General features: G+C 54.8%; 1 protein-coding gene across 1 annotated transcript; it reads right to left on the bottom strand.

Annotated features, from left to right (window-relative positions):
- Positions 1-1,694: 1,694 nt before the first annotated feature.
- Positions 1,695-12,765, bottom strand: LOC119106660 (V-type proton ATPase catalytic subunit A-like). The gene is given in 15 exon segments (XM_037230160.1): positions 1,695-2,276; positions 3,257-3,357; positions 3,862-4,051; positions 4,397-4,603; positions 4,914-5,005; positions 5,007-5,100; positions 5,853-6,172; positions 6,521-6,662; positions 7,257-7,408; positions 7,743-7,880; positions 8,209-8,330; positions 8,836-8,941; positions 9,336-9,448; positions 11,710-11,803; positions 12,681-12,765. Coding segments are annotated over 14 exon segments (1,866 nt in total). The 5' UTR covers positions 12,684-12,765; the 3' UTR covers positions 1,695-2,276; positions 3,257-3,264.
- Positions 12,766-14,291: the final 1,526 nt, after the last annotated feature.

Genomic DNA, 14,291 nt, shown 5'->3' with positions numbered 1-14,291 from the left:
TGACAGTGGTTTAATATAACGTCCACAGCGGATGGATGGACCCATATGATGGCCAGATCAAGCATCGGTTCTTGGGTAAAGACAATGTACGAATGCGGCGTGCCTAAAAAGTAAAAACTGAACATCTGTCTCCCACTTAGAGAAGAGCACGACCCGTTTGGTCCGCTTCGATCCACCAATGTGGCTGAGGCGCATCAAAGGATGCTTAGGTTATTCTACAGCGATCAATGTTCACAAGCGGACATCGGGCGCTCGAAGCCATACTAAGACATTGCTAGTTGCGATGCTCTTTTGATGACGTTGGAGGACTATGGAAGCCGCGTGAAATGTCGACGACTTACATGTGACCAGCAGGATCGCAACACTGCACTTTCCGTCCGCTGATGTCACCTCGGACACTGCACTTTCCGTCCGCTGACGTCACCGCTGCGGCTGCCGCCTCACCAAGACAGAATAGTACATCCGTGATATCCTCACAATACCACCTGAAGTCTACCACGCCCTGTCCACACATGATCCGCAAAAAAAAACAGTCCAGAAAGCGTTAAGTGCATGCGCGAAAGCAAGAACGCTATTCTTGAGCCCTACTGCAGCAGCCGCACTGCACAGCCCGAGCGTGGAGGCAACAGTAGAACAGTGCACAGTAAAAGTTAGCTTCGGTTTACCCCGATTCACAATACTTGTTTTCCCCGCAGGACGTCCGTGGCTGGAGCATTTCGAGCATGTTCGGTTTCCCCGCCCAGTGGCCTACTTCGACACACGATCGTCAAGACGCCACATGCCGACTAAAGGCGAAGGCCGAGGCGGATCGCGTGGCTCCTGTTTGTGCGCACATAAATCGCGTTAGAAACAAATGCCCTCATTATAAACTGACAAAGCGCTCGCTTAAACGGAATCCACTCCCCTTGAAAGCGCATGTGCTATTTTCGTCGTGGCTTTGCGAAGTGACGAAGAGCTGACCACGGGTCAATGCCGACATCAGAGTTCCTTCAAACCGCTGACAATCGCCACAACTTTATCAATGTTTTGTAGGCATCATGCAACATTTTTACACCATTTCAACCGCAATAAATTCCAAAAATCAACATGACTAGGTCGTAAAGTAGAGCAAATAGCCTGTGCTCATACTGTACAAAAAGGGCCGAAAATGACTACGTTCGCACAGTCCTGAAGAATCTTCATATCGAAATGTGCTTATTTCTTTGCTCTTTTATTGAGCATAGGCTACCTAATCTACATCGCGTCCATTTCCATCATGCCAAAAACCGACGTTTTAACTCCAAAGACCAGGCCAACTGGAGTGCGGTAAGGGCGAGGACCACCATCACCACGCAGACCATCCGTCAAAATAAATTGTTTTCGGTCATCCTTCTAGTAAAATAATTGTAGAATGCATTTCATGTACCTGGTCCAGTTCAGACTTCACACCGCGGATCACTGTCAAATTTAAATGCCCCTATTTTCCCTTCAGGCCTCCTGAATTCGGGTCATAGTGGAGCGGAAACAAAATGCGGCATGACTCAAACGGCTGCATCTTCGCACCCCGCAAGCTCTTCAAAAATCAATCGGCAAAATCCACAATCTAAAACAATACGGGGACACTATGCAAATGACAGTTTGGTGAGGCTTCTACGGTAGCGTCCCTGACGAACGGCTGCATACGCCGCGAGCGCATCTGTCAGGAACAAGCCGACTGCGACACACTCCCTCCAGTGGCGGTTTATTTGCATTTGTCGAATATTACGAGCTCACATTTCATGCACGTGGAATGTGTCCGGCACCAGCCGCGCGGCATGATCCGCGCCGCGCCCCCACCCAATCCACGGCGCACCCTCAAATCAGAACGGCCGACCGCTATCACTACACATACACATATATATCTGCGTACCCACGCGCTGTACAGACCGGCACTCCCGGCGCCAACGACCGGCACAATAAGTCAGAAATGATTCACACGGGCCCGCCGCACCAGAGCCTGCGCTCGTGATGGTGGCGCGCAGAACGCACGCGGCAGAACCGCGGCTCAATCTGGCGCACGTCGTACGTATGGCAACCGCTATCAAAATCAACACGACCACAGTCCGACGGACAATAGTTACCAAATAATCATGCTCATGTAGCTCACGCACACACACCGACTATACACAACGGGTAGACAGCGTCGAGGGCGGGGCGCGCGGGCCGCGAGCACGGAGACCCGGCCAGGCGGGGCCCCACTGGTGGAATGTACGCCGGCCGTCCGCACGCCGACCCACGGCTCCTACAGGGGGCGACCTCTGAAACACAGGCCGGGCGGCTCAGGCACCAGCAGCGGCGGCGGCTGGCGGGCAGAGCAGCCCACTCCTGTCCCGCCGACGGCGACGGCCTACGGCGGAGGCGGCCCCGGACGAGGCACCCCGGACCTAGACCTGGGCTTGGCTGCACGCAGCCAGCGCGCCTGTAGGCGGTCTGGTCTCGCATACAAAAGGCGTGCGGTTACGAGAGGTGATCTCGCGTGGTAAACGTTTAGTCCACGTGCAGACTGGCGGTGGGTGCATGCCCCACCTGGCTGCCCTCTGCAACGTCTTCCGGGCGTAGTACTATACCCGGATCACTGCGATCGTTAAGCCTGCGGAGTCAGTTATACAGAAAGCCGACATGTAACATGACTGGGAACGCTCTAAAAGTAAGCACAGTCCCGCGCAGATATCCGATTCACGAACTGCTGGCGTAACCTGTCGCAGTTCGGTGCGCACGCGGACTGCCACGACTCAATTTCAATGGTATTGTACATAAGCACGTTTGTTCTACCGAACCAGCCGCAAGTCATCTCCGTGCCCAGCGTAACTAGCCGAGGTCTGTCCGACCAGAGCGGCCCGGCGCGCACCAACGCTGACGGAACGCCACGTGCAACAAGGGTCGGACACAACCGACAGGCGCGGATCTCGCCGGTCATGACGCCGGCAACGACAAAACCACCGATCTCCGTCACGAACGCGCGCTAGCTATCGCCAAAAGCTGGGCCGCAAGTGACGCAGCAGTCGGGCGCGTCCCAAACCCCCAATGATGCCCACCACCTGGCTATGAAGGCCGACAGCGTCGACAGACGGCCCACCGGCCAGTCAAGGCGTCAAACTGTATCAAGACGGTCCGCCGGCGAACACGCCGGGGCAGGCCGCGACGCGTGCCGGCCCCGTGCTCGGCGCCCAGCAACAGTGCGGCTGGGCGCCGGCCTGGTGCCAGCAGCGCTGGCGGCTGGCCCGGGCCCGGCTCTCACCTGACACGCTAATCCTCCAGATTTCTGAACGCCTGCTGCATCTCTTCGTGTAGCGCCTCGAAGTCCGCCTTGATCTTGGCTTCGCCGTCTTTGACCGGGTCCTGCGAACGGCCGAGGTCGGTGACGACGGACCCACATCGCGCGGGCCGAAGGTTGAAAAAGGGACAAGGCGCGCCAACAACACGGCGCGCGCTGCGACACCGGGTAATTAGGTGACGCTACACAACGCGGCTGAAAGCCTTGGGCGATTTTTATAAGCTAATAAAAGAGCGGCATGTACAACCTGACCTTAGACGTACGTCAAAGGGAAATAAATACAGAAAAGAGACGCGACAGACATACGCCAAAGACGTCCGACAGGCGGACCTGTCTTCTCAATGGGATCTAAGAGGCAATAGTCACAGGTGCTGAGACGAACACTAGACCTGCGTCGGTCTCTGCACCGGAAGCTTGCTATGTGCGCCAACACGACACCATGGGAAATAATACCCGTTGAAGACAATCCCGCCATGAGCTCGGTCCCCAGAAATCAACGAACGACGAGCAATGAACAAAGCACAGCACCAGACCAGCAGCGCACGGCTCCTCCGCAGAGCCAGCGTCACCTTGAACTTCATCGACGACAGCTGGTACATGGTCTGCGACATCGTCTCACGGATGACATTCCACGTGATCTTGGTGTCGGACTGGGCGGTGGACTCGACGGCGTGGCGCGACAGCTCGTAGAAGGCGATCATGTTCTTCAGCATGCCCACCGTCTTGTAGAAGGGGCAGAACCGATCGTACGGCGTGTAGCTGGCGGCGGGGAGGCCGGCATCAGGGTCAGGCCGGCGCGGGGCCCATCCGGCGCCCGGCAGCCGACGGCACCTCGGCGCGCAGGCTCGGGACGGAACGTCACGACGCCATGCGCCGGACCGCGCCAGCAAGCGGTAGGCAACGGCGAAGAGCGGCGGCACGTGCAGCAAGGGTTAATGGTCAGGTGAACAACGGGTGGGTGGGACGTGGCGCATACGAGCGCACAACCGAGGCGGAACTTCGCAATCGGATCTGCATACCCGTCGAACGGTACGAGCGGGCCCATAACACGCGTGGTTCCTTGCCTCCGCCTGTACCGTCCATACAGCCACCACCGCCACTCACCCGTTCTGCTGCAGGAAGTCGTCTTTGAGCAGCTTGGCCACCTCCAGGGTGATCTTGTCGGTCTCAGCCAGCGAGGCCTTACCGACCAGCTGTACGATCTCAGAGAGGTCCTCCTCCTCCTGCAGGATCTCCTTCACCTTGGTCCGCAGCGATGTGAACTCGTTGAAGTTCTTCTCGTAGAAGTCATCCAGCGCGCGGATGTATTTACTGGGAACCGCGACGCGAGCTTATCAGATCCCACAGAGAAAGGCGTCGTCAGTGGGGGCCAGTGGCCATTGAATCACCTGCACTAGCACACGCAGCGATGTGAAGTTCCGACGCACAGCAGTCGACCGGCTTCGGGCAAATGGCAAGGCCTGAGCGAACGCATTCAACGGATACCGGGACAACAGCGGGAAGCGCTGACATTGCCGAAGGACAGCGCGTCGCGGGCCGCCAGCCACATCGCACCCAGCCACACATGTGCACCAGACAAGTGCACAGGCAAGGTGCCGGCCAGCGAGGCCACCCCACTCACCTGTACGAGATGAGCCAGTTGATGGAGGGGAAGTGCTTGCGCTGCGCGAGCTTCTTGTCCAGTCCCCAGAACACCTGGACGATGCCGAGCGTAGGCCGAGGTGACGGGGTCGGAGAAGTCGCCGCCGGGCGGCGAGACGGCGCCCACGATCGACACCGAGCCCTCGCGGTCCGGGTTACCCAGACACCTGGCCGACGGAGGGCGACAGCCAACGTCAGAGGGCTGCTCCACAGCGCCACACAAGGCTCCGGCCAGCTCCGAAGGCGGGACTGACGGCCGACGGTGCCGGTGCTGGGAAGGAGCGGCCGACGGCTGGCACCAGACCAGCACGATCGACCATCACTTTTCAACTTATCGTGCAGGACATGCCTGGTCTGAAACGCATTGCAGCCTCTCGACGCATTCCAATAACCCTTTAGGCACACACAAGTGTCCCGACAAGTTGTTACCCATCCCTGGCAGCTATCATCCAACACTGCTCTGGTCCGTTTTATCACTGCAGTGCCACATCCAGCCAATCGCTGCTGCTTAACGCATCAATGACACCTCTCGAAAATCACCCCTACGCCCCTTCTCTTCACAACGCCAGCCCACTAAAGAGACAAAGTCCTCCCTCGTCCGTTCGCTGAACAACCCCGTGACACGCCACACCAATCCTCGTGCCAGGTCACCGAGGCGCCGCTCTTCCTTCCCACCTCTCACATCTGAAACCGTCGACTTGGCGCCGCTCTCCTGCACTCCATACGCACCCAGGGCCGTCCTCCCACTACCTCCCCCACCCCTGGGCCCGCTCGCGACGTCCCTCCACCGCTTCACGGCCGGCCAACCGCGTGACACCCTCACCCAAGCCCCTCTCACGACCCCCAGCGGCCGCCTGCCGCGCCGCCCGCCACGCACGTGTCACCATCCCCTCCCCTCCACCGTTAGCAGCCGACTCACGTGACGCGTCCGGCGCGCTCGTAGAAGCTGGCCAGCCGGGCGCCCAGGTAGGCGGGGTAGCCGGAGTCGGCCGGCATCTCAGCCAGGCGGCCGGAAATCTCGCGCAGCGCCTCGGCCCAGCGGGACGTCGAGTCGGCCATCATCGAGACGTTGTAGCCCATGTCTCGGAAGTACTCGGAGAGCGTGATGCCCGTGTAGATGGAGGCCTCGCGGGCGGCCACCGGCATGTTGGACGTGTTGGCCACCAGCGCCGTCCGCTTCATGATCGACTCTGTGTTGCCGTCGATCTCCACCGTCAGCTCGGGGAAGTCGCGGAGTACCTGGGCAGGCGGCCACGGCAGGTGAGGCGGTGGCTTGGTGGCTGCACTGCACAGCACCGGCGGCTGACAGTACCCGCCTACCCTACCAGGCTGGGAACGTCACAAGAGCAAAGGCACTGCTCGGCACCGGCACACTGGTCGGTAGCAGTATAGGGGGCAGCACTTAAGCCGGAGGAGACGCGGCGCAACAGGGGGTCGCACTGGCACGTGATAGCACGGCGGGCTGCACTGCTGCGCACTAACGAGACGAAGACCACCGAACAAAACTCACAGACAGGGATGATATACGTGTCTCCAACATCGAAGCAAACTCCAGCCGCACCCAGACCATTCCCACCACGCACTCACCTCGGACATCTCGTTTCCTCGCTCTCCGCAGCCGACGTACACGATGACGTCCGAGTTGGAGTACTTGGAGAGCGACTGCGAGATCACGGTCTTGCCGCAGCCGAAGGCGCCCGGGATGGCCGTGGTTCCACCCTGCACACACCTGGGCGCGGCCGCGAGCGAGGCCCGTCAGCCGGCATACCTCCGCGGGCGGGGCGTGGTGGCGACACCCGTCAGGAGGGGGCGGGCATAGGACAGGCGGACACGCACCCCGGCGGCGGATCAAGACAGAACTGGACGGGTCACGGCACGGCGGCACACACGTGAGCGCAACCGGAGGCCGTTCAGATAGCACGCGCGGGACTTGTCGGAGCGGGACGGGACACGGGCGAGGAACCTGTCGTCATACATGTCGAGACGCCCACAGCTAAGACCGCAGCTACAATTTTCGGCACCCAGCACTCATCACCTAGAAAAAAAAACATACCGACAAAGCAGTGACGCACTTCTATCCGTAATCGTGGCCACCAGGACTCTCCGTGAATGACCCGAGCCTTATGATCCTTTGGGGAGGGAGAGGGAGCGAGGACCAAACGTCCACCTAACATAACTGGTAATCCAATATAAAAATAGATAATCCAAACACAATGCAGCTAAAACAAACACCAGAGGGAGTGGTACAAAAAACTCAAAGTGCACGGCTCCACCGGCACAGCTCCGTGGCCGCGCCTCGGGCCAAGTTGGAGTGTGCACGCACGGGAAGAGAGCGTCCAGCACGCGCTGGCCGGTGAGCAGCGGGTGGTTGGCCGGTAGCTTCTCGTTGACGGGACGCGGCTGCCGCACGGGCCACACCTGCAGCAGCGTGTGCTTGGTGCGCTCGCCCTCAAACTCCGTCTCCAGCACCACATCCTGCCAGCCGAGAAGGGTGGCCAGGTTAGTGGCGAAGATCAGTGGCGTCAGAGGCGGAGGTAACGGGGTCAGACACAGAGGTCACGAACATGAGGCGGAGGTCATGGGCTCCGAGCGGAGGCGACAATGTCGGAGGCGGAGGTGGCGGGGTCAGAGGTGGAGGTGACAGGGTCAGACGCGGACGTGCGAGGTCAGAGATGGGGGTCACGGGGTCAGACGCGGAGGTGGCGGAGCGTCCACAGCACCGGTCAGACAGACTGAGAACGGCTGCGTATCGACGGCGGTGACCTAGCGGAGACGAGCCCAATGAGAGACGCGATATCAGCGAACTCACGTCGATGCCGTAGTGGCCCGCCGGGGCGATGTAGGAGATGGTGCCCTTGGCGCGCGGCGGCAGCATCATCTTGTGCTTGATCAGCGTGTTCTCGTGCACCATGCCGTACACGTCACCGCCAGTCACGTGACTGCCCACCTGGAGTAGGGCGGGGTCACGTGACGGAAAACGCGACAGAGGGAAACATTTTCATCAAGATTGTGACAACATCACATACAAACACACCTCATTTACGCGAGGTCAACAGCCGGCGTTCAGGCACACCCCTAAACACACATCATGCAACGCGGTGGTACAATCGGCCCAAACCCATCCATCCCCCTCGTTCCACACTAACTCCAGCGAGCAACCCTCCAAAAACGTGCCGGTCGGGGCACATGTCTCGCAGCAAGAGCGAGTGCCCCTGGCCGGACGGCGGCGGACGGCCGCGGACGGCGGCGGACGGGCAGCGGACGGCGGCACGCACCTTCATGACGCCCGGCTGGAAGTCCCACTGCGCGGAGCGGCTGAGCGCCGGCGTGTTGATGCCCTTGGGGATGTAGATGCTCTTGGTGAGCACGTTGATATCCTGCAGCGGCCGCTGAATACCTGCCGACGGATCATGCTCGAGGTCACTGGCCGCGCGCGCTTGAAGGCTCAGTATTGTGTGGCCCTGAGCCAATATCATTTTTACGGGGGAATGTTTGAGGTGTTCCCGATGTGGTCGCTTTAAGTGCGCGCATATGGAGCTGCCGGACAAGACGATCTGGCGAGCTCGGCACCGAAAACGCGTGGGATGATTTTCCCCGGTTCTCGCAGTGCGAGCCTCCCAAAACGAGGTCATGCTCTGCTGACCCTGACGTGTTGGAATGAGCTGAAACTTTCATTGCGATCAATCCATGCAATGACTGGGTACGTTACCCACATGAGAGCCGAGGTGGTTGGGGGGGGGGGGGGGGGGCAGAAAGGGGAACACCAACGCCCCCCTCTGGCAAATACGCGAGCCAAATGCCACATGCGCTACTACTTGCACATCCGCTCCCACCAGCCCTGGTCAGCGTAGCTCACTCGACCAGAGATGCGCCTGCTCGGACGTCAGCCGGCGCAGACTCACCGTCAAAGATGGCTCCCATGATGCCGGGGCCGAGCTCCACGGAGAGGGGCTTGCCCGTCCTCAGCACGGGGTCGCCGACCGTCACACCCGAGGTGTCCTCGTACACCTGCCGGCGGCGGGACACGGCCGTCGGGTCACGTCCGCCGTCGGAGGGAAGAATGAAGCAGTCTGACTGCTGTGGTGTCGCCAGCGATTGGTCGGCTGATGCTCCTTACCAGGATGGTTGCCGCGCCACGATCCTTCAGGGATGGTGGCAATGCAGTGATAATCTCACCTGGGTGGTGGCCATGTCGTGATGCTCTCACTTGGGTGAAGACCTTGCCATGACCATCTCGCCTGTATGAAAGCCACTTCATGATGATCTCACCTGTATAAGGGCCTCATCATGGTGCTCTCACCTGGACAATGTACATGCTAAGTATGTCACACTAAGTTCAGCTGGATGGAGGCTGTGCCATGATGATTTCACCTGGTTGATGACCATGCAATGATGATCTCACCTGGATGGTGGCCATGTCACCCTCCAGCCGGATGATCTCTCCCACCAGCTCGTAGTAGCCGACACGCACCAGCTCGAACATAGCGGAGCCGGACATGTTCTCAGCTGTCACCACTGCCGACAGACGGGGCAGTCAGCAGATGGTTGGTGGCAGGGAAATGAGCAAGGAGATGGGTGATAGCAAGGGGATTGGTGCTGGTTAGTGAATGGATGATAATTAGTGAATGAGCGGTAGCAAGAGGATAGGTGGTGGCAAGAGGATGGGTGGTGGCAAGGGGATGGATGGTGGCAAGAGGATGGGTGGTGGCAAGAGAATAAATGGTGGCAAGGGGATGAATGGTGGCAAAGGGACAGATGGCAGCAAGGGCATGAATGGTGGCAAGGGGATGAATGTGGCAAAGGGATGGATGGTAGCAAGAGGATGAGTGGTGGCAAAGGGATGGATGGTGGCAGAGAGATGGATGGTGGCCAGGGGATGAATGGTGGCAAAGGGATGGATTATGGTTAGTTAAGGGGTGATGGTTACTAGTTGGGTGATGGCATGGCGATGGGCAATAGCAGGAGGATGGGTGATAGTAGTGTGTTTGGCAAGGCGATAGGTAATGATTAGTGGAGGTGTGACAGTCAAGAGATGGTCCAACATGAGTAGACATGTCATGGTCAGAAAATGGATCCCACTATTGGTGGAAAGATCACAATATGTGGAGAGTGATGGTCAGTGGATGGGTGATGGCCAGGTGAACATGGCTGGTGACTGAGAAATGGTCAGCAAGTGGTCAACAACCAGGGAATGGGACATGACCAGTGCACAGGTGATGGTCAATGGATAGGTGACAGTTGGTGAGCTGGTCAGTTGGCAGATGGGTCACAGCAGGGGTGTAGATAGAATTTTCTCTGGGGAGGGGAAGAGCTCAGTGAGAATGCATCACAAGTATCTTTGAATTTCTGTTAGCAGCCATCTAGTGACAAAAAAAGGAAGAGCTAAGGGGCAAGGACCTTGGGTTTGCCCTTACTGTGCCTGTGGGTCACAGTCCATAGATGCTGGATGACTTATAGTTAGAAGTCAGGTCATGACCAAAACATACAGCAGGGTCAGTGGACTGGCATGACCACTGGCTTCGTCTTTGTAGTTTGTCACCAGTCAATGGGAATGTTTCAACATTCAACCAGTTGGATGGTAAACATGCCAATATTTGTCATGCTTTAACATCCTAGGCTTGGAGTTGTGCCTGTTGCACCTCCCCCTTCCTTAAAATTGGTCAATCAGCATCAATCATGCATCAAATCAACTCAGGTATCAAATCAGCATCAAACCAGGCAGTGGTCAATCCAGCATATAAGTGCCTCACACCTGACAAATTGGCCTGTCAGGTCAGATGTCTGGGTTCAGGGTCGAAGGGCACCATGTTAGCACCAACAAATTGCATGGAGGGGCTGCTGGAGGCTCAGTATTCTGGTGGCATGAATTAATATTCACATCCTGCACCCTCCTGGATAAATTTTGGGATACTGTGGTGGTTGGGACTACATTCTGTGGACAGATGTGTGCCAAAGTGTATGCAGTTACCTTTCCATCTATGCCTGCATCAAACATGCTCATCATCTTGTTACCATCATCATTCAGTCATCTGGTACACATTACATGAAATATACCTAAACAAATAAATAGTGCATGATAAATTAATCAAAACAAGCCAAATTTCAGCCTAGATTCAGATTTCCAAAAATGGGCAAGATTAGGAATATCATTTTCATGAACTGCCAATCAAATCATCCAATTACTGCCTTCATCTCCAATATAATTAGCCATCCCAACAAAAATCCATTCAGCAGAAATACTGCCATATCACTAAACTGAAGTCAATATACATACAGGCATGCTAATGAAAAAACAACACAAGCACACTTTTCAAAATAAAGTCTCATGATCACACAAACTGGTTCATACTACTATTTGGGCACCTATGCCATTCCAGAGGGACAGGATAAAGTTTAATATCATTCCTCGGCACTATCATTTTCTAAATATTGTACACAAGCTGATATACTCTGATATCATGACTTTCTACTGAAAAACTAATAAATGAATGAAATGAAACTAATGACTAATGAAAAAATAACACAAGCATACTTTTCAAAACAAGATCTCATGATCACACAAAATGGTTTATACTGCTATTTGGGCACATATGCCATTCCAGAGGGACAGAATTAAAGTTCACATACCACTCCTCAGCAATACCATTTTCTAACATTGCACACAAGTTGAAATGTTCTAATATCATGCATGATAGATAACAAATGCTAAAGGCTGGGGGCAACTTGATGGGATTTTTCCTTCTATACTACCAATCAGGCCAATATGTCATGCTTACCTGGTCCAGATACAGCAAACACATATCCTAGCTTGCCTTCCCTTTCTTCATTTTGGAGTTTAGCCAAATTCTTGGCTCTGCTCAAAGCACCAGCCTGTGAAAAGAGCAGCTTATTTTATACACATCTTAATGATAACACACAAGAGGAACAAGCATGAGATTAGAAAACATTCCTAATGGCATTACTAACTTAGAAAAAGGATATGCCAGAACAGTTGAACAGTCATTGGGGCTTTACCAAACATCCACTTTCTGAGCCTATGAAGTATCACCTGCCTCTCACCCTGGCAGGCACTACAGGGAATCATACTAGTACCTCTAGTTCCCCAGATGCACAGTTATATACTTTAACACTATACAATCAGTACCCAAACAGAACCATGTTAAAATATAACATATATACTTGATGCACAGCTAGTAAAAGAACTGATCTAAGCTAAAAAGACATGTCCATATTTTAGGTATCAGCTTAACTACTGGGCATGATACATTAATCTTTAGTTTACAACTATTTCAGGAAAACTAACACAATTATGTTGAGCACCCACACAAAGTAACCAGAGTCATACAAAATGAGGCAGGGAAACCTGAGTTTCATCAGAGGTAATTTTAGAAAACCAAACCTGTAAATGCTAGAAACCAGGTTTTGTACACTTAGCCTACCATCAAGTTTTAAAGCTACACCCAACAACACAAGCACTTGTCCTTCATGTTTTAAAGCCTTCCAATACAATGCAAGATCCTTTAAAATGCTTAAAACACTCCCAGAATCCATGTCATATTGACTGCTGAATAAACATGGGCTACTATGAAGACTGAAGCCAGAAAGAAGCATAATTGCCTCCAGCTCCCAGATTGACGGCTGTGAAGGATGACCAATAAACATAACTAATCAGCACGAACGTAGCTAACCAATCTTTTAAACGCTGAAAAATACCACGATGCAACTGAAAACAACATCATAAACTTACCATGGCTGCTTTCGTTTAATGGGACGACAGAACAATGCGCCGGGCCAAGCACACACACACCGCAACACCGCCGACCGACAGTCAATCTCGGCCGTGGCAGGAGACGCGTGAGGTCACAGGATCGGACGTACTTCATTGGGGTTGACCAAAAAGTATGTTTGTTCCACTCAAAAGTAAAATTTTAAACAACGAAAAGAAATAAAAGCCAAATTCGTAAATCAAATTTATCTGTACAAGCCACTTCGAAGATATTTAGTTCGAGCTCAATTTGGAGTACAGCCGTTCTGAGGCCAGGCACCTAGCACACTTTGTTTTCTAAAAGTTGCCTCATCCTTTTCAGAGCTAGCATAGGGTTGTGACCGAGGCGTTCACAGACCAACTCCAAGATCTCAAAGAAAGGGGGTTTTGCAAAATTTGATCCGGGAGGCGTTCGCCTACAGTGCCCCCCCCCCCCCCCCACTGGTCAAACGTCGGATTCACCCCAAACATTTCAAGTTTCTTTAACTTGCGACGTGCGTTCTCGTGGGGCTTGTAGTACCCTTTTCTCCAATTACACCTTATTACCGTAAAATTATATATCAAATAGCCTTACAAGACCACAAGGGGCAGAACCATCCCCATCCCATAAGCACTTAAAATCGAAAGACCGGGATCTCCAGACAGCCCCCTGCCGCGCAGCCTCCATGAATATCACGAGGCATGGCAAAAAAGGCGGGTAGCGGTGTCAAAGTTGCCCGACGGACCAGAACTGCAGGAAATTTCTCTCAACCTTACGTTCCTTTATCCTTACGGCGATTGGTCCTTCCAGACATCCTCCACGCCATTCGAATCCTTCCGTATGCTGCAAAAAAATGTAACACTACCTACATCTCCTTCATCAGCGTCACACGACCGGACACTGCGCGCCGGCGTGCCAACACGGCTGGCCGCCCCGGCTAGAGCTTTCACGAGGAGACATTTGCGAAGTCGTAAGTACAAACCTCTAGTGTTGGTGAGGTCCAGTCGCTGGAAGGCAACCACTAAGTACGCCGATAGTTGACTCGCGGACAGCCATAAAACCGCTGCGTCATTCTCACGTTTATTGTCTCGTGGGGACGCCTGTCCAGTCGAGCCCCATCAACTTTCCGTAGAGACACCTCGCTTTCAGAAGCGCCAACTGCACTAAATGTTTCACCTGCTGATGTCTTCTCTAATGTGTCCGGCCACATGCCTTCCGCAGCTCAACATGTCCGCCGCTCGGGCCCTCGGATGCCCCAACTTAAACACAAACGTCTGAGTGCGTTTGGGCGAGGCAGTGTGTTGATGCAATGGCAGCTCCCGTAATGCAAGCGTGCCTGAGCCTTGCCGTGACCACGTGAGGTAACTGGCCATTATGTGGCTGATTACGGTCGTGTTTAATATTAATGACGTTAGAGTGGCTGGGTATTGTACACCGCTACCTGACTGTTCTGCTGCTCATCGAGGTACAGGATCACACAGCAGGTAAGATCGTTTAAGTTGTTCTGTTGCTATAGACAGGGGCGCAGGCAGGGTGCGGGTGGGGCAAAGGAAGCACGTGCTCCCCTCAGATTCCGGGGAGCCCTTCGAGACCCTCGGGATCGACGACCAAGG

The sequence above is a fragment of the Pollicipes pollicipes genome, unplaced genomic scaffold (assembly GCF_011947565.3).
Source record: "Pollicipes pollicipes isolate AB1234 unplaced genomic scaffold, Ppol_2.1 Scaffold_2555;HRSCAF=2994_pilon_pilon_pilon, whole genome shotgun sequence".
In the NCBI taxonomy this organism is placed as follows: Eukaryota; Metazoa; Arthropoda; class Thecostraca; order Pollicipedomorpha; family Pollicipedidae; genus Pollicipes; species Pollicipes pollicipes.
Note: the sequence above shows the minus strand (reverse complement) of the source record. Positions and strands in the feature narration are given on the sequence as shown.